The 24,498-nt window shown below is 32.2% G+C and overlaps 1 protein-coding gene across 1 annotated transcript; it reads right to left on the reverse strand.

Annotated features, from left to right (window-relative positions):
• Nucleotides 1-212: 212 nt before the first annotated feature.
• Nucleotides 213-22,456, reverse strand: LOC143922976 (aquaporin-like). The gene is made up of 6 exons (XM_077446439.1): nucleotides 22,380-22,456; nucleotides 9,708-9,883; nucleotides 2,282-2,506; nucleotides 1,036-1,173; nucleotides 872-952; nucleotides 213-796 (listed from the first exon to the last, which is right to left on the reverse strand). The coding sequence occupies exons 1-6, from the start codon at nucleotides 22,390-22,392 to the stop codon at nucleotides 653-655; spliced, it is 777 nt and encodes a 258-aa protein (XP_077302565.1). The 5' UTR covers nucleotides 22,393-22,456; the 3' UTR covers nucleotides 213-652.
• Between the last annotated feature and the right edge of the window lie 2,042 nt (nucleotides 22,457-24,498).

Genomic DNA, 24,498 nt, shown 5'->3' on the forward strand with positions numbered 1-24,498 from the left:
ACTGGATTATTTGTTTGTGAACGCTTTGAATGAATTCATGTATTAATACATATCACTGGCTAAGCTAGTCAAAGTAAATTAATACTAGTAGAAATATAACTTCTCTGGCATATATAGATTCATAGAAAGATACATATTTTGTAGAATTTTCCTTACTGTGTCGATAGGCCGTTTAAGATATCATCGCAGTGTCAGAATAAATAAAATGCATTAATATCAAATAGTATTTATTAATTAATGCCAATCGTAGCATTAGATCATAAATGTATTTCAATATTGATTATACATATCTATAACTAGATTAATTATTATTAATCGAATCGAATTAATTAATTAATCGAATCGCATAATACATATATAAAATGTTTTATTTAGTTTTTGTGTAAGATTTATTTTATTTATTATTTATATAATGAGTATTTTATTCATTATAAAAAAATCTATCAAGTGTTTTAAAAAATTCATCTTCATTGGGAATTTTTAAACATTACACATATGTAAATAGTTAATTACCATTATACATTCGCGTACTTGTTATTTTCATTAAAAACTATATTTGGATAACACTGCCGATTCACGTTATTTTGAATTTATTTTTTATAATAATTCTACCATCATTTGTAAAATTTTACTAGTACAAATCTCCTTTCACTTAAGCAGATTCATTTTTCTGTTTGCCTCGTATTTCATTGAGCGGAACTTCTTCTCGTTGAATCGGTGCCGGTTCTTGTTTGAAGAAATTATGATACAGCAACGCTGATACAGCGGAGCCCAACAAAGGTCCTACCCAATACACCTGAAAACCATTTAATAATTATAAATGAATCCCAACAATACAATGTTAATTTGAAAAGATTGTATAGGTATATACCCAGTGACGATCCCATCTGCTGGTCCAAAGAGCTGGTCCGAGACTTCTAGCTGGATTCATACTGGCTCCGGTGAACGCTCCCTATTTTCAATTACATCATTTGAATATATGTATGCGTACACGATATCATATCATATGTACATGTATAAATATATAATACTTACGGCTGACATGGAAATAGCGGCGATGGTGAAGCCGAATTTGATCGGTACCGAGTCGGTGTTCTTCGAATTGCAAGGATCCCATACAGCACAACATACGAGTATCAACACGCTCGTTATTATAGCTTCTATCAACACAGCCTGTGGATATAAATTTCCAGTATTATAATATACATACATATGTACAAAAGTATTAGGAAGACCGAGCATTGCTCGGTAAAGATGGCACAACATTTTTAATGGGTTTGGTGCATCCGCTCTAAAATCGCCAGACAAACGAACGACAGATTAACAGAACGGCAGCTTTAAACGTAATTCTCATTTTCTCGAATGATAGATTGCACATCAGATGACGAGTAACCTTTCGATGTGCACAGATGCAATTATTAAAATGGTAATTATTAAAATTGAGTTGCATATTTCTGGCGAGTTTAATAAGGAACTTATCGAATCTTGCCTTATTAAACTCGCCTGAAAGATCCAACTCAATTTTAATAATTGCATCTGTGCACATCGAAAGGTTACCCGTCATCTGATGTGCAATCTATCATTCGAGAAGACGAGAATTGCATTTAAAGCAGCCGTCCGTTAATCTGTCGTTCAATTTGTCTGGCGATTTTAGAGCGGATCCATTTTTAATGTGTCAGTTTTGTTTGTAAGTTTTCAATAGGAAGACTATATACTTGTAAAAAATGTGAACTTGTTATTCCTTTCGTAAGAATTTACTGCGTACTGATATAGTTAGTGTAATTTACTAGTTAACGTGTTCATTCATTCTCCCGTGTATAATGTTATTGGGTGATTTTGATGATGCATACACTTGCTAGTCAATGTATACTGATTCAAGCTTTAAACTCTTAGCCTGGTTTTACACGGGCAGGATGGATTAGACCGGCACCGCGCCTGCGCCGGGTACTAGGCGCTGTGTTGTATGGATAGGTGTGTGCAATGTTTCAGACGGGTCGGATGAAACATTGCATACCCACCCATACAACGCAGCACCTGGTAACCGGCGCAGTCACGGTGCCGGTCTAATCCATCCTACCCGTGTAAAGCCGGGCTTTCTGTAACATATGTATGTATATAACTTTGTATAAATTCAGTATTCTTTGCAAGTATCCATTACATATGCGTACGGCATAGAATTGCTTTTAGCATACATGTTTTTAATTTGAATTTCAATGGCTTTTTTTCGACGTTGACTTTGTCAAATTATGCAATTCGAAGAAGTATATGTGTTGAAACTTACCTGTCCAGACGAGACAGTGTCAGCAGGGATGGTGACACAAAATGCTGTGGAGTTGTCGAAGGCGTGATTCGGAGTCAAGAGAAGCAGCAGTCCATAGCCAGTGGTTGCACCAATCAGTTGAGCAATCACGTATAAGATTGATAAAGGAATGGATATCAATCCGCAGATGGCCGCTGCGAGAGTCACGGCAGGATTCACATGTCCACCGGAGATATGTCCTACGATCTATCAAAAGAGAAATATCATATATGTACATACATATGTATATCATACATAATAATTAAAGCAATAGATATAAAAATATATATTATGCATTCGATTTAAAAGCATTGAATGTACATACATATTAGGTTGATGCATAAGTAACGTCGTATTTTTACATAGACTATGACATATTGTTTTTAACCAAGAGTTTTAGCATCTGTGCTTAATTTTGCCTTTGTATTATGTAGAGGAGGGTCTCTTTCAACATTTTTTTCAGTCTTTTGTCAGCAGTCGAGGTATACAGAGCCCTTGTGATTTTTGAAAATGTCAGAGAAAAGAGTGCATATTCGACACTGTTTACTTTTTAAATATATGTGATGTGTACGGCAAAGGTGCTATCGACGTTAGAAACAGTCAACGGTGGTTTGCTAAATTCTAAATGCTTTGTTTTTGGTGGGATATGAAGGGAATTATTTATTAAGAGTTGTTGCAAGCTAACCAAACAATTAAAGCTGAGAAATATTGTGAACAGCTGCAAAAATTAAACTTGGAACTCGTAAAAAAACGACCCCAACTAATCGCAATCGCAAGGGTGTCGTCTTTCATCACGACAATGCGCGGCCTCATTCTGCAATGATTACACAGCACAAATTAAAGGAGCTTAATTGGGATGTTTTAAAGCATGCACCTTACTCTCCTGACTTAGCCCCTTCTGATTTTCACTTATTTTTATCTCTACAAAATTATCTAAATGGAAAAAAATTCAATACAACAGAGGAGGTGAAAACAGCACTATACACGTTCTTTACATCGAAACCCGAAAGTTTTTATTCAAATGGGATTAAAAAGTTGACGGAAAGATGGGAGACAGTTCTCAGCAATAATGGGAATCATAAAATTAATTAATTTAATAAAGTTTTTCTGAAAATATTAATTTTTGTTTTCTTAAAAAAATACGACGTTACTTATGCATCAACCTAATATATAATTTTATTTAAATATACTTTGTATGTCTTAATAAAGGTATTTTAAATCCTATAATTAGTGAGTAAACCCACACATTTTCGCGATAAAAGATTGAATTACTTATATTATCTAATTTTTATCAGAGCTTTTCGGTAATATTAGGATTTACGTACTAATCTTTTTAATTTTTACAGTAACATGTTTATTACATATACATACATGGATTTTCAGTAAAGGTACATGCCAGAGCTTAAAGTGGTTATTGGGATACGCACAAGGCTTAGAATTACATTTTCTGTGGATTTATATTGTGATTTTTATCTATTTGAAGTAAATACGTATATTTTCATTGTTCCAAGCGATTAGTTTAATTTTTTTTAATCCTCTATGTAACTAAAGCAACAGTTCTGTTCTTTGACTGGGACCCAATCTTCAGCAGCTATTTTTATTAGAATGTAAAATTTTGCAATTTGTTTTCAACTCTTAAGTGATATTTATAAACTATCTACATGTGTTACGTACATTCCAATAATAAATTGTGAATATCATTTTTAACAGATCATCATTTTTGCAAGCAATGTATGTATGTATGTGCATCTGTAGGTGATAAAGATTTTGTTATTTGAATTACATAATTTTAAATATGAGCTAAAACCAAATAAATAAATAATAGATCGAGTACCCGGACGTAGAATGGTACTGTTACCTTTTACATTAATAAAACATTGACAGCTCAGTATGCTGGATACGGCTAGCATATTATATCGCCCACAATAAGTACTTTATGAAATGTTCTATATTGAATGCAAATTATATACAATATATATAGAAAAAGGAGTGTTGTATTTGAATATCTTGGATTTAATCTATGCAAGTTACTTAGAATATCACAATCAAGGCCGATGTGGTAATATGTTGGGGTTGTTTATAAACAATGTGATAATTAGCATAACTCGGTTATCTTCAATGTACTAATGTAATAATTCAATTTAATTTATAGTATAATAAATGCTTCGTTAGCGAACATTTGCTACTGAATACACACTATTTCACTGATATTGAAAGCATGATGTAGTTAATTACATTTGTTATGATATTTTGTGTTCAGCTTTTATCTCTCCGGTTCACCTTCGTTATATCACGACTTGTTACATTCTATCCATAGAGCATACGACGACTAACTAATCAAAGATTTATTTATTTATGATATTGATTTATTTATCTAACGCCGATTTTATGAGCGCTTTTTACCATTTAAACGATAATATATTTACATGTGCTTTGAATGTGGGAAATTTTAGATACATTATACAGGTTTTTCATTCTAAATTGACCATTTTTAATTTACAAATTGACCCCTTTTCAATGTCAATTTGAATCAGGGTAAATTTGAAACGAAAAAGTGTCAATTTTGAATGAAAAACCTATATCAATTCATATAAAAGCTTGTTTTACTCATATTGCAGTAAGTATTATATGAGCCGTTATATTTGAAAGTTAAGTAATTTTAACGCATTTTTGAATTCTAAAGAATTGTGTGAAAAAATCTGAGCTGTTAAAGCTAATATATGAGCCGTTGTATTTGAAAGGGGCAGAAGTCCAATTTTCAGTTCCAAAAACACTATTTCTGTTTGGCTTAATTCACAAATTGTTATCACTTATTTTAATTCGATATGTCCAGAATCTCGGAAAAAGCTGTTAAACGCAAAATATTATATTTAATGTTTTGCGAAATATTTCTCGAAATGAAGAAAAATAGACTAATGCCACTTTCAAATATATCGGCTCAAATATGAAAGTGTGTATTCATTTTGTAAATTTATGATATTATCATGGGGCAATTGTTATGTAAATTTTTACATATTTATGTACGTAAAAAAAACAGTTAAACATTAATTAATTTGTTAATTTATAATTAACGATTGCTCTTTTTTAATGTCAAATAGGCGACAGGCAGATCAAAGTCATAACTTTCAAAGGTTATCTCCGGTTCTCAACATGTCGTCAACGCCGGAACACTACTGATCAAAGAGTCAAGTTATTCAGGGGTCAAATTGATGGGTCGATTTTGGGATATTTGTGGTTTTAGACAAATTTTTAATGTTTTACCATCATTTTTATTGAAATTTTATATTGTTCATTACTATTTTGAACTCACATGCATGTATGTACATACATATGTTTATGTACAACGTTTCTATTTTAATATTATGGAATACAAAATAAATTTAATGTGATTTAAAAAAAATGTGTATTTTTGATTTAAACTTAATATTTGTATAATTTCAAAAATTTTATATGGATAGTGTTTATTGGGTAATATTTCCACAATTTTATTGAATTTCATAAATTTTCTTAGACTTATATAATAAACAACAATATACTAATGTTTCTTTTATTGAGTTTTATCACTTTGCTTTGTATTTACATATGTATGTATATAAAGGATTCATATTCAAGTATTACTCATCTTTATACCTGTTTGTATTTAATAGCAGCTAACATATTATAATATGTACACATGTCTACATATGTACATTCCATACATTGTCACACCGGTGTTAGAATTTTATATTATTTTAAATATATACAGATTTAGAATGTTTAAAAGGTTTTATTGAATTTACATACAAAAAAAAATTAAAATTCAATGTCATTCACTACTTGGGAGTAACAAGAACATGCTTACGTATAATCGTAAATACGCGTATATAAAAAAATCTATGAATACAAATGTATATGTTGAATTTCAATGTGCATTCTTCGCAAAATTATTTATTTACGTGTTTATATTCAAATGCGTATTTGTAAATACATATTTTAGCGCCGTTGCTTGTCTGCATATATCAAACTTGAAGTGGTTACGAGCAAAAAAAAAAGCCCGACATTTTTAAACGAAAGTTTATTTGTAGCTGCTTTCGATGTACATTGTATATTACATCAAAATATCAAATCACAAGCAATATATTTGAGTGTCACATAAAAATACGCAGTGTTTTTAGTGTTAATAATTTTTGCAAACAAACGCATTGATTTTTTATCATATCATATTTTTTTATATATACATATATCAGCAATATTGTGCACTTTATAGTAATTGAAATTCATCTCAGTTTAATTTTAATTACTGTCTGTACATATAATATATTCAGAGAAAACCTTTATTATATAGCTAGCATGTGTACATTTAACGAGTTAAGATTTCTTAATAATACTCAACACTGAAAAAAAAACCAAGGTTGGTAAAAAAAAAATTAAATTCCGCATAGTATTGACATTTATAAATTAAATTTATTCAAATAATACAATAATTTATGCGCAAAAGCAAGCAGAATAGCAAACAAATATCTGAATATATAGGTTTTATACACATAGTATTATAATACAAATAAAATCGCAATGTTAATAGCAAATTCGCAAATGAAAATTTCGATTTGATACATTCTTTATAAATTGGAAGTGCGAAGGTGTGATAAAAAAGGATGTAATTTGATAAATTCGTGAATATAAGAAGCGAAATAAAAAATGCCTTAAATTACAGCTTTCGTTGCTCGGTATGTATTACTATGGGCGAAATCACACAGGGAAGAACGGCACGTCGTGTGCTTGGCTCCCCGCTGTGGGCGTTCTCCTACATTTCTTCAAATATGAGATGCACCGTTATCGATCACTGCCAAGCAAGGATAAAATTTAGCCGAAAACACTCCAGGGGGTGATTTTGGGACGGTGTGTGCAGGGCGTGCCATGAATATGTGCAAGGCATGCCCACATTTTTTTCGCATGTTTAAAAGTATCTACTGTGTGATTTCGCCTTATTAGTTTTGCCAAGTCAAAATATTATTTTAAATTTAAAATAAATGTTATTTTAAATTCAAACGCCAATTGCTAAAAATATATATTAAGGCTTTCAGCTGCTGCAAGGGCAATATTGTAAAATATTAAGTAGGATTAGGCGCATTCGGTAGATTTTTTGTCGTTTATGCTGGGTTCAGATTATGCTTTTTAATATTCAAATGGATTATTTGGATACGAACAAAGAGACTTTTTGTCGTGCAAGCATGAACCCCGCATAAATGACAACACATGTCGAACGTGTATGCATACAATTTTTATTTAATAGCATAACTTTAATGATTTCATGATTTAATAGCCGGTATAAGTATGCAGATAGCGCTTAGAACATATGAGCAAGCATACTTTTTACAAACAAAATAATAAATAATTTTTTGAATAATAATACAATAAACAAAAGAACGCTTACTCATATAAAATAAATTAACCCGAGAAAAAAAAAGCTAAAGCCCGCTAAAGTTCGATTTAGATTAGATTTGTCTTTGAAATTAATATAACCAAATAATTATTTTATTTTATTTGGGATGGATATGTACATTTATAGTATTCTGTCAATCAGCTCATGCTCAGTCTGTATTTGTATGCAGGGCTGCGCCTAGCAGTTCGGCCTGTGAAAATTTTAATCGGTCGCACTTTAATTTTACCAGCATTTGTATAAATCATATTATGTTGTTGCGTAGGGGTGGGTGGAGGATCCAAGTAAAAGGCCAAAGTCGTTTCACAGCATTTATTGGTGATTAAGGAGATACACACACTGGCAGTGCTCAGTCCAGAATGTCTTGATATCGCCTAAGTATCGTCTTATAAGGAACAGGTCTCTCAGGACATCTTCGACTTCCTATTTGTTTACCTATTGTAATGGTCACGTACTCGGATATGTATTCCCACGACACTCAGACCCACGGTATGGGTCACTTCTGAGAACTCCACGGGAATGCGACCGAGTACCGCTACCACGCCATTGTTTAGCTTACTTGCACTTAGTTTGCAGATAATCCTCGAAACCAATTATAACGGTCACACGGTGTCAGGGATGTGCCTCGGCTTAATCCGATTGCACTTAACCGGCGGCTCTTTACTAACCTCTTAATTAAAAAAGAAGTGCACGCGAGTAGTGCAAAAATCTTACCTTGTGATAAATATTGTGTGAGAAATATAGTGTTGAAAATTTTAATCACAATAAAAATTAACCAGAAAAACAGGCAGAAAACCAAAACAGGACCAGACGACAAGAGAGACTGAACGTTTGCGAGTTCATTCAAGAAAATATAGTGTTTTTAACCCCTGTTCTTTCGATGACCAACCAATACTCAACGTCCTTGAAGAATTTGTACATCCGGCAGTCGCAAAGATAATAGAACATAGAAGACCTAGCTCTATGCGAACCGAAGCAATACCTGCTATCCCGTTATTTCCCCGGATTATATGTGTTACTTCAGCAATCCACAAGTATACAAATAGATACACTTTAAAGAGTAGGATGTCTTGTTTCGTATTTTTTAAGGAACATAATTTTTTCAACTCTCATTTATTTCGGCGGCCTTTATATTGCGGCCGCCTGTGTGCGTTGCACACATTTGGGTGCTACTTTAGTATGCGGTCTACCTTCACATATCTACTTTAGTATGCGATCTACCTTCACGTTTTTACTTTAATATGCGTCCCACTTTGTCTCAGTTCTCGCGTGTAACAGTGAGACTGAATAATACCGACCCTAACAACCTAATCTTAAGTGAATAGAACCAACCCTAACTTAACCTAACCTAACCTGACCCTTAAATAAATAGGTATTTAAGGGTCAGGTTAGGTTAGGTTAAGTTAGGGTTGGCCCTATTCATTTAAGATTATGTAGTTATGGTCGGTATTTTCTTCGCTGCTGACGATATTTTGATAGAAATGCTTCGACAACATTATGGGGTGGCAGGAAAAAACAAAAATGATAATAAACAGGTCGTTGCTACGATACAATTAAAAAAAAATAGTCGACTGTCATTCGAAGATAGATCGCATACTAAAGTTCATATTTAAAGAGTTTCAATTGCTGAAGATATATAAGTTTGAAAGGTTCTGTCTCATTTTGAATAGACATTTCGAACCAAAGCAACGTGTGAATGTCTACATTCACCGCGTTGTGCGGTAAATGTGCGAGTTTATAAATAAAAAATCATGAGTCGGGTTCAAAACGTCACATTTCATGTTTATTTTGAATGCGACAGAAAACGTTAAATAATTCGGCGCTTTTGTCGTCACGAATGTTGCGTTTGCGATTTATTTTTGATTCGGTTGTTTTTTTTCTTATTTTTTTTGGCACGCTATTTGAGTTTGAATCGAGTTTGTCTGAAAATTTTAAAAGTGCACTCTAGACATTTTTTTTGTATAGAGTGGCGTTAGTATCTCCTCTGACCTGTACGACGAACATGACGACCATGCCGAAGGAAGTGGAATACTGTATCGAAGGTGGAGCACCTGAAGCCCACCCTGGCAGACATCCCATGCATCCTATTAGAACCAGGAATAGGGTGCCCACAAGTTCAGCTACGAAGCGACGAATGGCCGCTCCGCTGAACACTTCTGATGTCCCTGAAATGGAAAAAGTTGAACAGAAACAATAAGTAGTGTGTAAGCAGTGGCTTAACAAAAGGGGGGGGGGGGGGGGGGATAAATTCAAAAAACACAAAAAATTGGGGGTATTAATGTCCCGGGCGCACCAGATTGGTTACACCGACAATTGGTTCAAGTCCAAAAGGTTCAACGACAAAATGTACTCGAAAATTAGTGCACTGACAAAACGTACCCGCGACAAAATGTCCACGCGACAAAATGTTCACGCGACAAAATGTCCACGGAAATGATGTTCAAGCGACAAAATGTTCAAAAATCCTAAATTTTCCTATTTTAATGGAAAAAATAGCGAATGTCATTGTGACTCATTGAATATCATTGTAAGATGTCATTGAATTAGTTTAAATGTTAGGGGTTCTTAGCCGTATCCAATATTTACTTATTTAAATTGAAAAAAAAACTTTTTAGGCGTATGAACTACAATTTAAAAGGTTTATGATTGTTCGTCGTAATCTGTCTGTCGAATATGCAGTTTTTCTAGGCTTTGTATTGAAAGCCATAATTTGAGCCCGACCGTGAAAGCAAAAGTTTCATTTAAGACAATATTGTATGTATATGTAATGTGAGATAGAGTATTCACCGTCTAATTGGATTCGTGGGTGAACAATAGAGACCCTGGATTAGACTAACGGGACTCAGTAAGTGCCCGAACAAAGTATACCTACTCTGGAGATCTCACAGACATCGCCAACAATATACTCGTCAGGGTAGACCTTTACGTGCCTAGACAATAGACACATTAATGGATCGGGGAAGCTGTGATGTGCAACTTGTCCTTTATAAGTAGGTACACATGGTAGATCATTCTGGAGTGAGCGGTGGTCACGGGTGGACCTCCTGAATCGTTGAATAAATAAATAAATAGCCAGCAGCATAGCTCAGACGTTAAGCTTCTGCTTACCGTCAAGAAGGTGCCGGGTTCTATCCCTGAATGAAAATGAATTTTTCAGAGTATGCTGTTGGTCAGACCTGGATTTGTGACTCCAGGTTGATCGTTTCCTATCAAAGTTTGCCAATTTTCTCTGATTTCATTGTTGAAACGGTTCCTGGAAAAAAAATTGGCTAAAAATCCTTCCTACCTACTATGTCACCACTATTTGAAATTTGATTGATGTACAATAAAAATTTATGTACAATTCATAGATGTCTCGTTAATTTGCGAGTTTTTTCAGTGTCTCGCAATTCAACGACTTATAATAAAAATGCTGCATTTGTATTTGTAATTGGCCAGGAAGGCGCATTGGGATTTACCTGTAAGGCCTTCCTGGTATATATGTATAAAAAAAAAAAAAAAAAAATGCTGTGAAGCGACTTTGGCCTTTCATTTGGACCTGAACCCACTCCTACGCAGCAGTATTTTATATTTAGTATAAATAGTATTTTTAATTAATTTTAGTGGGGAATTAAATTATTAATCGTTGCTTAAAGGTAGCTTTTTTGTCCAAGCTGCCAAATCACGAATACTTTTATGACATATATGTAGGTATGTACATAATTTGTCTCGGGTTACATTATTCTTTGTTCTCAAATCACTTTATGGCAGCAATACAAGCATTGAAAAGCTTCAGACATTTGCATAATTATTTCCTCTAGATCAGATCATTTTGGATTGAGCGGTGATTCCGTGTGGACTCCTCAAATCGATGAAAAAGTCCTGTGAAATGACTGGCCTTTCATTTGGATTCCGAACCCACCCACACGCAACGTATATATGTATATATATACTCAGTATTTTTAATATAAACAGCTTAAACATAGTGAATCTAATAGTAATTATTCATTAGTTTTTTTATTAAATTTATTTTAATCCAAAAAAAATATATATCAATTCGTCGTAAAAAAAGTTTGTTTTGTTTTCGAAGATCTCAACCAAAAATACTTACAAACATACAAAGGGTGCCGCTTCAGTATGCGGTCTACCTTAACATATCTATTTTAGTTTGCGATCTATCTTCACGTGTTTAGTTTAATATGCGGTCTCACTGTCTCAGTTCTCGCGTGTGACAGTGAGGCTGAATAATACCGACCTAATCTTAAATGAATAGGGCCAACCCTAACTTAACCTAACCTAACCTGACCCTTAGATAAATAGGAGTTGGCTGCTAAGATATGTTATTTGTGAAAATATTAATGAAATAAAACTTAAGTCGTCAAATACATATAACAAAATAGAGGGGGGGGGGGGGGAATAAAATATATGCTTGCCCCGGGCGTCATTTATCCTCGTTAGGCCACTGTGTGTATGAATTAGGCAGTTCAAGTAAATGGCCCGGTAAATTGGTACTTCGCCAGTGATCCAAAAAGCATGAACTATTTATTTCAAAAATACTTTAGATACTTAGATTGTACATAAAACAGATGGAACAATTCTTTGGTCATACTAAAGGATTGCTTACATTTTTGTGATAAAAATGTAAGAAAAGGTGTGATAAATCACATGTAGTGTACATACTAACTGCACGAAAGAAAATTGTTTTATACGTGTGTAGGAAAAGTCAAGAAAATTAAATTTAGCATATGATATTTAGACCAAATTCTAATCACTGGTAAGTTTATTAGGTTCGAGTTGATGGTTATCTCGAAACTGCTGCTGATTATTGTACCTACATTTCTTATCTCGCTGCTTTACGACAGCTAATAAACAGGCATCAAATCAGAACTAATATTCTAACTATTGCTGACTACCAGTGAATTTTTCAGAAGCGACTTAACTACTTCTTATCTTTTGGTAACTGCTCGTATTTCACTTGAAAAATTGGCGCGTCCATGCAGTGCAGTGGTATATAACCGATTTTCATGATTATTTTCTAATTTATTTCATATAATTTTTTCTATATATGGTTAGTGCCACCTAAACTTATGAATCTACTGATACACAATTTATTTTTTATGTTTTTATTTTATAAAGTCGTATTTATATTTTATGATTCGTTTAGTAAAGGGGGGTACTTACTTCTTTGGAAAAAATCTTCATAAATGTATTCAATACATAGAATATTTAGTATTTTTGGTTAGTAATACAGTTTCAATATATGTATTTGTTATAAATCATTCTCAAAATTCATATAAATATAATTTTGAAAATACGCCTTCATAAACATATATGCACATTTATGTATTTAAAATTAATAAGGAGAGGTGATATATATGTATATATGCAAGGGGTTTGATAATTACAATAACAAAAAATAATAAAAAAATAAATAAAAGATAATAAGATAAAAACAAGAATCAAAATAAATTTAATATATAATTTCGAAAGAGACTTTGTATGTATCTAAGAATGTAAGAAAATATGTAATGTTGGTTGGGAATTGTTGGGAAAGTTTCTATGATGACATGGGGACGGGGGATGGGGGGCACTGGGGCACCAAGGGTAGGGGGCGCGAGGGGACTTCTTAAACAATTTAAAATTTCTATGACGGCGAGTCGATTTTTTTTCTTTGATTCAAATAAATTTAATAATATTTTATCGAATAATATTTTATTGATATTAATATTTACTATTAGATTCGCCATTTTTAAGCTGTTTATATTATAAATACTGAGTGAAGCCGGGTAAAACAACTAGTTACATATGTATTTAAAAATTAAAACTAGAAGAAATTAAATTTAAAAAATATATGCACAATAATAACAAACGAAAAAAAGAAGAACTACATATGTTTGTACCATTCACCAAGTTGATTTTCAAAGAGGATTAAGTTACTAGACGCTACTAATTAATTTGGTAGATTATTCCAAATTTTATCCACTCTATTTGAAAAGAAGGATTCTTGTATTTTTTTTGAAATTAATATATTTTTGGAGTCTGAGAGTTTGATCTCTCAGATGAGTGTTTTTATTAAACATTAGGAGACTAATCATAGGACAATTGTGGTGGCTATTTATGATTTTAGTAAACGTCTACTTTTCTCGACTCCAATTTGGAGAGATTCGTTCTTTGCAATCTCATATCGTATGAGAACGAATTTTTGAAATTCGTGTGTATGATTTGGTCAATAATACAGTGTAATTGTATGCGGATTTATTTCTATACATTTGCTGGTGCGTACTCATTAAGCCGAAGCTGACGAAGGCAAGTGAAGTGGATTCGGCTTTGGGACCAGTAGCGTACAAAATATCGAAAATTAAATCAAAAATTTAAATTAAAACTATAATTATTATATTACTAGTGTTTTTACCCGGCTTCGCTCGGTATTTGTAATATAAACCGCTTAAACATGGCCAATCTAATAGTAAACATTTTATTTAAATTTATTTGAATATTCATTTGTTCGATGACGTCACGGATTTACGAACCAACAATACTTAAATAGTTACAAAGTCTCTTTCGAAATTATATATTAGATACGGTAAACGATACCTATCATTTGATAGTGGCATTTATAAATTCGAAATCAACGCAATTGACTCTGTATGACTTGTCCTTTAATTTTGCATATACTATTGTTACGTACACCGCGGATTTAGCGAATAGAATCCCAGAGACTGTGTGACCGTTCAAGGATTATCTGTTAACGGATTAACTAAGTGCTTGCACTTAGAGGCGATAGCGATTATATCTAGATTACATCTCTGTCGAATCGAATAAACGCATTCAAACAAATGCGGGTCATTAAAAAAGAAAAAAAAACTTATTAGAAAGTAGACCGCGTGTTTAAAGTTGCACGTCCGATGTGACCGAATGATAAGGTTTTTTTATTTTTTACTTTCGTTTGAACAGCAATAGATAAACATTTTAAAAACACTGCGCATACATAAAATAATAAAAACATACACAGCCGCTGTAGAAATATGTAACTGCAATCGATCTAAACTTCAAATTAAAGGCGATCTTATTGTTTGTATCACTAGATTGTTTGTTTGTATGTATATGACGACGATATCATATTTAACAGCATAGTTTTCCGATAGCTCACATAACTTTGTGACCCAAATTTTGACCCGTCAAATGCGACCGATATGGACGTGATATATTTTTGTATGTATGTATATACTTGATGTACTCATTTGTATGTACATGCATCGTTAAAATTATACTTTAGCTTTTAATTCCGCCGCCACTGATAAATAATAATTATTTCGATTAATTATATCACACAATATCAATGCCATTACTCTCGGCCACTTTTCTTATCTAGTAGTCTTTTTATGTAGAGGCGCCAATGATATATACGTACATTATATACGTACATTATATATATATATATATATATATATATATATATATATATATATATACATATATATGTATATACACATGTACATATATGTGTATATGTTACAGTTCAAGTGTTCACTCATACTAGTTTGTTCATTTATTTATTTATTTATTTATTCTAAACAGACCATTGTGGCATAGCAGGAATTCCTAAAGCGCCACAATGGTCAAAAAATATAACACAAAAAAATATACTCATCAATTATACATAAAAAAAATACATTTGAACATAAACATAAATACATCAAGACGGTCAATTTATTAAAAAAAAAAACAAATGAATATTCAAATAAATTTATATAAAATAAAGCTATTCAAATAAATTTAATAAAATGCTAACTATAAAATTAGTCATGTTTGAGAGGTTTATTTTACAAATACCGAGCGAAGCTGGGATAAACCACTAATATTTTATATTAATGGAAATTTATATTTTTTAGATGATAAAAGTAATTATTGTCAACGTCATATTATGGACAGTAAAACTTGCAGTAATATTATTAAAGACCTTGCATTGAAATATATTTTAATAAGAAATAATATAGTTAAATGAGAAAAAATTAAAAAAAAAAACATATTGCACGAATACGACAGAATGCTGGGTTCTCGGAGGTCTCAGGCCTCATCGAATCGACTATAATAGTTTGTGTATGAATAAACTATTAGGCATATAACTATATAATATAAATTATTACACAAACAGCTTACTGAATAAGCTTTTACTACTTTTTGAAATTCTCATTTGCTCGAGTAACGCCGAACAATCCAGCTACATATGTATGGGTTACACGACAATTGGTGCAAGTCCAAAATGTTCAACGACAAAATGTATGTATATCCCCGTATTATAATGACGGGTGAAAGTTGTAAAAATAGAAAGCTCTATTTTAGAGTAGTCTACGACCTTTGTATGTATGTACATACATATAAGTTTGTATACTGTGTAAAGTTTATTGGTTTTAAATTGAAAACTGTAGATTTGCGTTGTGGATAAACATTCATCTTTATATAGCAGATATTGAACATGTCAGTATAAGTTGTAGTAAATAAAAAAATCGACCTCAATTGTACGCATGTATGTACATATATTGTTTTTACTTTATCTACATATGTATGTACATACATATGAGCCGTTGTATTTGAAAGAGGCATAAGACTACTTTCCTTCATTTCGAGAAATGTTTCGCAAAATATTAAATATAATGTTTTGCCTTTAGCAATATTAAGATAAAACTGGTGGCCTGTAATACGTTTATTCTGCTATTTCGAGATTCTGGACGTAACGAATTAAAATAAGTGATAACAATTTGTGAATTCAGTCAGCAGTATGGCTTGCTCCGTTTATGTTAAGCACTGAGAGGCTACCGGGTTCGATTCGATGCTTATATTTAATGCTGTTGGTCAGACTTGTATATTCGATCGTTTCCCATCAGAGTTTGCCAATTTATCTGATTTCATTGTTGAAACGGTTCCTCCATTAAATTGGCAAAAACCATCCTACCCACTATGTCACTTTTAAATATTCTACATCTAATATATAATTTCGAAAGAAACTTCGTATTATATTTACATATGTAAGGTTTAAAGGTTTGTTGAGAGCATCGAAAACAAATCATAGTTTCTGTAACGATGACGTCGATATCGTCGAATATTATTTTTTTCGATTCAAATAAAGTTAATATAAAAACTAATGAATTTTTTGAATGAAGTTTACTATTAGATTGTTTTGCCACGTTTAAGCTTTCGATTATGATTAAATTACGATTAAGTTGTGCTTTTTTTAATATTTCAATAAGCAAAAATGATTCATGAACATTGTCAACTATGTCTGTAATTCTTCGGTTATATGTAGTATTTGAAAATGGCTGAAGTCAAATTTTCTGTTTGACTTTATTTTATTTATTACTAGTGGTTTTACCCGGCTTATTAAAATATTACAAATACCGAACGAAGCCGGGTATAACTTTTAGTAATAAAAAAAAGTCTAACGAAATGGTGTTTTTGAACTGAAAATTTGACTTCCACCAATTTCAAATACTACATATGTATAACTGAAGAATTAGTTGACAATATTCATGAATCAGTTTTGCTTATTAAAATATTTAAACAAAAATCAACTTAATTGTAATTATAATATAAAAAAACGATTGCCAGTTATCAATTTCTATCACTGGCTTATAATATCGTGGAATAATAATACTATGTGTAAATATGTATATGTACATAGTTGTGTACTATTTTGTATCTGAGTAATCCATTTGTTTTAATCCAATTATCACATAATTGATACTTTCATCTAGGGATCACGAATATATATACATATATATGTATATATATATATATATATATATATATATATATATATACATATATATATATATATATATATATATATATATATATATATATATATATATATATATATATATATATATATATATACATTTTTTGTCCAGACTGTACAAACAAACATATGTACAAGTATATGAGATTTAACGTTTCCGGAAATGTTTTTTGACTATGGGAAATTTATCAGGAATTAAAAGAACCCACTGTAGAGATTATAGGATGAAATTATTGCGTCGATTACAAAATAGGACGTTCATATCAAACGTTTCAGCGCTATATCAAAATACAGCGAAATATAACTAGGGGTTTTAAAAAACCGCCCAAAAGAAAAAGTCGAATTTCAGTTTTTTTTACAAATAAAAAGCTGGTTGATCGGCTTTCACCGGTTTCAGAAAATTAAGGTTTTTAATTTTTAAATTCTATAGTTGCTTATAAATTAAATTGAGTTATAAACATTATGAACTTCCATATAATCATTATTATACATACATATGTATATTACTACAACAAATAATAAAATTTGTATTGTATATCACAGCCGTAAAATGGCAGATTCTGAATACGTATAAAAAATTAAATGATTTAAATAAGCTACTGTCAAGAATATATTAAAAAAATAATATCTTACCCCGTAGAAAAACTGTAATCGTACAATCTTGAATAAGAAAATTGCTGAGATGAATTTGTTTTCGAAATCGCAATGAACTATGAAATATTTCCATCTTTCAAAGTTATTTTTACACACCTGTTTCAGCTTAACTTGTCGAACCATTGAAATTTTCGGAAACGAATTCATAACAACTTACGACAACGTTTTCTATACTTTTTTACTCGAACGCGCAAAAACTACAAATTATGGAAAATCCAATTTTCTGAAATTCTGAAAGGCCTTGTGTAAGTTATTAAAACTACTTTCAATAATATTTTATTGCTTATGACCTGGTCTTCGTCTATTACGAAATATCAAAACCACTGCTAAGTGCTGTACCTTTTTTTGTTGTTCAAGGAAATATACGCTTATTACACATTTATTTTGATCTTTCATATATATTTGAAATTCATAATTGTTAGTTTTGAGGAAAAAATCGTTAATTAAAGAAAACCGTAAAGAACCGGTTGATCGAGGTAAAAAAGCCGGTGTTTGGTTTTTTGACAAATGGTCAAAAAGCCGGTATTTCGGTTTCGGTTTAAGTCGGTTTGGAAGCCCTACGTTCTAACAGACAAAATTGCACAGTCCTATGTCACTACGTTCCTATGTTACCCATGCTTAATCGATTTGTGCTTTTCATTAAGCTCCAATTATGCGTGTAAAATTTTCGCTTCGCATTGACCGGATGGTGCCAGTTACAAGATAATGCGTCCAGAAGAGGAAGAGGAAACTGAAGGTTATGGTTATTTATATCAGCGGCTTGCAACCCTTTTTTTGCGCTCGCAAAACGTGACCTACATACATAACAGAGTACGGCCGTCATAACAGGGTTGTTTTCGTAAACATCTTTCGCGTAAACATTCTTCATAACTTGTTTATATTTCATAACCATTGACGCATATACATAATTGAACTTTATGGACTTGATATTAACTCAAATTTTTTCGATACACCCATCTTAATGAATCTCTTTTCACATTATGTAAATTAAATTTGTGGAACAAACTGATAAAGTGTCTTTAATGTTGTATACAAAAGATTTATGTAGGTATGACGTTGTGGATGCTACAGAACTGCATCCAATAAAAAGTACAATGTACTTGAAAACGACAGTTTAGATGTGACGTTAGCCCATTTTTTATATAAATATTTATTTGGAGTAATAAAAATAGATTGTTTTATGATTGTGATAGTTCCCGTTTGTACGCAAGTGTATTTTTAATCACTTATATATTTATCATTATCAGAATGTTGAGGTTCAACAATAAACTGAACCGTAAACGAAGATAATATTCATATTTTGAGTTCTAGACGGAACCACTTTGATATCGATGTAATTACAGCTACATTCAATTAGCTTCTTATATTTTAATTTTATCACATTATTACGTAATAAGTGCAAGAAGAATCTAAGTTACTGAAATGATTGTATATTGATCTTATGTCGTTTCTCTGTCACATATGTACATACGTTTTATGGTTCTATTGATTCGATTCAGAATAGATTTAAATGAGAATATGTAATATATGTACATATGTACATATATTAGAAACTTTTAATTCTACATATATTATACTTAAAACGATATATACGGAATACGAAGAGAGAATAAATCAAGAATGAAATAATTGAGATCGAGCAGTATTGAAAGGATTGGAATTCTAGATCCGATTCTTGAAATCTACGGAATGATAAAAGAAGATTTCTAATTTGTAACGCATTTTATTCCAGAAAAAAATTGTATGTACATATATATGTTATATGTATGTATATCTACTATAGCTAAATGATAAAATATATATATTTTTATTTTGAATTATTTCGATTTGTTGCATTTTGCAAAACGTGCACTGAACGATATGAAAATGGCATTAGTCCATTTATCTTCGTTTCGAGAAATATTTCGAAAAACATTAAATATAATGTTTTGCGTTTAACAATATTTTAAAATACCGGTGGCCTGTAATACGTTTATTCGGCTTTTCCGAGATTTTGGACATATCAAATAAAAGGAGTGATAACAATTTGTGAATTTAGGCAAACAGAAATAGTGTTTTTGGAACTGAAAATTGGACTTCCACCACTTTAAAATATAACGGGTCATATATATACATACATATGTACATAAATACGTAGAAAAACATCGCAAGATGTTTGCTTGAAATTACAAGAAGGAAGTATTATTGGCTATAATACTTCCTTCTTGTTATTTCAAGCAAACATCTTGTGATGTTTTTCTACGTATATATGTATGTACATACATATACATATATGACCCGTTATGTTTGAAAGTGATGGAAGTCCAATTTTCAGTTCCAAGGCTATAATTTATAGCCTTGCTCATTTTATCAACACCTTAGTTCAAATTTAAAAAATTACAGAATGACTTACATATTGTGTTTCAAATTATTGTCAAACTCCATATTTTTTAGGTATCTTATGATACCTGTGATATTTGTAGTTAGAAATCTTACGAGAGATAAATCTTTCAAAACGGAAAAATATGTTGATTGTATTGGGATCATATTGACAAAAAAAACTTGATTGTTACATTTTACATCTAACACATGTACATAAAAAATTAAGTGAAAAAAAATTGAACTCATATAAATACATATGTATATTTAAAAATAGTATTGTGTGTGTATATATAATATGTAATGTCTGGCCTATTATTTAATAACTAGTAACTATGTACTAGGTGTACGCATTCGTGTACTTGATGAAAAGTGTATCGTATGTCTATTTGAACTATCTCCAGACAATCAGTGCGGTGTTGAAATAAGCCTTTTATATAATATGATATTTAGAGTTATTGAAATAATACAACGATGATTATATCGTGATGCAAACAAGACTTAACTTCAGTTGTTGATGTCTGAAAAACCGCTACGGCAAACAAATTGCTACATTTGTTTGTATATATATAATCTAAGTTATTGCCCGCGTTAAGTGGATGTAAAAGGATGTACCTATGTTAGTGCAGGGTCGTAATTTGGGGGTTCAGAGGTCAGGAACATGCATGTCATTTGAAATAGTACGAATCTTAATCACGTCGATTATTCGTTACCAAAAGTTAAGGCCAGCAGAAATTGCAACAAGTTTAATAAAAACAAATGAATATTCAAAAAAAAAAAAAAAATAAATAAAATTAGTAAAATGTTAACTATAAGATTTGCCATGTTTAAGAGGTTTATAGTACCAATACCGAGCGAAGCCGGGTAAAACCACTAGTGTATATTAAAATTAGTACGCGAAATCAGTATTAAAGATTTAAAAAAATTGCCTCTTGAATTTTATATAAAGTCTTAATTTTATGTCTAAATCTATAAACTTTAATATATTTAAATGAAAATAAATTCAATCGAGTAAAATCGAAATAACAAAAAATACATCTGTTTTGAAGACGTCGAGTTTTCGGCTTCCTTTGAATATTTTCAGTTCTAGGCAATAAAGTTTATGCCCTTTTATTCAGAAGGATATCGAGTGCAGCTGTGCAGATCACATTGAACGGCTAACAGTTAATTTTGCTAGTGCATATCGGAAAAGAAGAGCCTCCGATATGCACTAGCAAAGGGATTATTAGTCACATTACGATCGCCCAAACGACAATATTTGTCATGACAATCGCGAATACGGAATATTTGGCACTCGAATTCTCGTTAGTATGATGGACTTTTTGGCTGGCAGTGATTTTAGTGACTTTTTGGCGAGCGCTTTGTGACCAATAATCATCGAACCGTATTTAAATTTTTGATTTGAAACAACAGGTTTCCGGAAACCCACAGAAAGCAACAGAATAGGTAAAATGGAAAAATATTGACGAATTGATGGTGATGTACCCTCGAGTATCAACATGACCGCCATTTTGTAACACAGCGTTAAAATGTCGGTTAAATAGCAGCAGCGCTTCTTTCCCGCGTTCTACGCGCCACCTACCGTTTCCGATCGCGAGTTAAAACCAACAGCGCGCCAACTTCGAAACACTTTTGCGATTTCAATCAATCTCTAGATGTTTTTTTTTTTTTTTTCGCTATTGTCTAACGACAATCTGTCGTTTATCGTTTCTCGCGTAATTCGGATCGTCGGACAAAGATCGCCGTTTGATATATTATGTATGTAGTTGAAGTGCGCGGCCTCGCGATGGATTCGCGACCGAGATGATGGCGACGGACGGGGGTGGGATTTGTGTTTGTTTCGGTTGTGTGTTTGTAGAAATGGGTATGTTTACCGCGCTTGGGCATGGCGATGGTCGTATTCTGGCTTGCTGTGGGTCGTCGCGTGGTTGTCGCGCGAATGATCGCCTTTTCATCGTGTCGCCACGGTCGTCGTGAACTTGGAACAGTGGCGCCACCTGCCAGATTAATGGAAAATCGGCGGGGCATTGGACTCGGAAGAGTTGCGGCCCGGCTCTCGGACGGGTCGTACGATTTTTATCTCATAAATGTATCGACTGTTCGAATTTATCGGTGTTCAATTTGTAGCGCAACCCATGATCAGGGAAATTCCCAAATGTTACATATGTATATGCGATAGTTCGTTGGGTTACGAGTTAACCCTTTGAGTGCTGACGTCTTTTCGGTTGAAAGCCGCCACGCTGAAAATTTCGTCAACATTTCCCACTAGAATTATTTAGAAATTCAATAGAAAGCAGGTATAAAAAAAATGTAGCTAATTCAAAAAAACCCTAGATAACTAACGCCGAGGATTTTGAGTTTTGTAAAGGTGTGTTTAGACTCTCTAATATGGGTCTACCTCACGGGCCGGAATGTGAAATTATGTTGTTCGACAAAAATTAATCTGCCTACGCTATTCATTTAAATCCTATTAAATATATATTTTAGAAATTGTAAAATATGTCTCTCATTTGTTTAAGGAACATTTTGATCTACATATATGTATATAAATAAAATTGAATGTCTGTTTGTCTGCCTCGAATAAGCTCCTAAACCACTCAACCGATTACGATGGAACTTTCAGGATTTGTTGTATGCATGTCCGGGAAGATTACATATATATATATATATATATATATATATATATATATATATATATATATATATATATATATATATATATATATATATATATATATATATATATATATATATATATATATATATATATATATATATATATATATATATATATATATATATATATATATATATATATATATATATATATATATATGTATGTATATCAGTTTAACCGCACGCCACTGATATACTAACCGTTTTTCATATGTATGCATGATAAACGAATATTTTCGACTTTTTCAGAAGGCAAAGATCGAAAATCGAAAGATCTTAAGTCGAAAGATCAAAAAAAAAAGGGTGTATGGAAAACGGTACTATGTATATATATATAATATATATCAGTGGCATGCGGTGAAATTATCTCTCTTTTTTTGTCATACAGCCTTGTTTAATGTGCGCGCGCAGGATACGGGAGGAAAAGCCTGTTCCTCTTGTTCCTGTTGTATCCTGCTCGCGCAAATTAAGTGAGGATGTATGACGGGGGGGGGGGGGAGAGAGAGTTTTAACGCACGCCACTGATATACTAACCGTTTTTCATATGTATGCATGATAAACGAATATTTTCGACAGATCGAAAATCGAAAGTTCTTAAGTCGAAAGATCAAAAAAAAAAGGGTGCATGGTAAACGGTACTATGTATATATATAATATATATCAGTGGCATGCGGTGAAATTATCTCTCTTTTTTTGTCATACAGCCTTGTTTAATGTGCGCGCGCAGGATACGGGAGGAAAAGCCTGTTCCTCTTGTTCCTGTTGTATCCTGCTCGCGCAAATTAAGTGAGTATGTACCGTTTATCATGCACCCTTTTTTTTGATCTTTCGACTTAAGATCTTTCGATTTTCGATCTTTGCCTTCCGATATTTGCGTTTTCGGTAATATCACATTCCGGCCCGTCACGGAGACCGAAAAAAATTGTAGCTAATTCAAAAAAAACCCTAGATAACTACCACCGAGGATTTTGAGTTTTGTAAAGGTGTGTTTAGACTCTCTAATATATCTTGTAACAATCTGTATGTATAAAAAATGAATATCTGTATGTGTGTCTCGAATAGGCTCCAAAACCACTGAACCGATTACGATGGAACTTTCAGGATTTGTTGTATGCGTGTCCGGGAAGATTACTGTGAAAAAAAATCGCCTAAAAATGGGAACGGAAACGAGTGTCATTGCAACGCTATAATTTCAAATGTTTTCGCGTTGCGACCAACGTGTTTGCCGCCTGCATTTTTCCGACACAGGAATCGCATGAATTATTGTGGCATTGCAACGCATGCCGGTTTCAGCTAGTCTAATATATAATTTTGAAA

The sequence above is a fragment of the Arctopsyche grandis genome, chromosome 2 (assembly GCF_051622035.1).
Source record: "Arctopsyche grandis isolate Sample6627 chromosome 2, ASM5162203v2, whole genome shotgun sequence".
NCBI classification, from domain to species: Eukaryota; Metazoa; Arthropoda; class Insecta; order Trichoptera; family Hydropsychidae; genus Arctopsyche; species Arctopsyche grandis.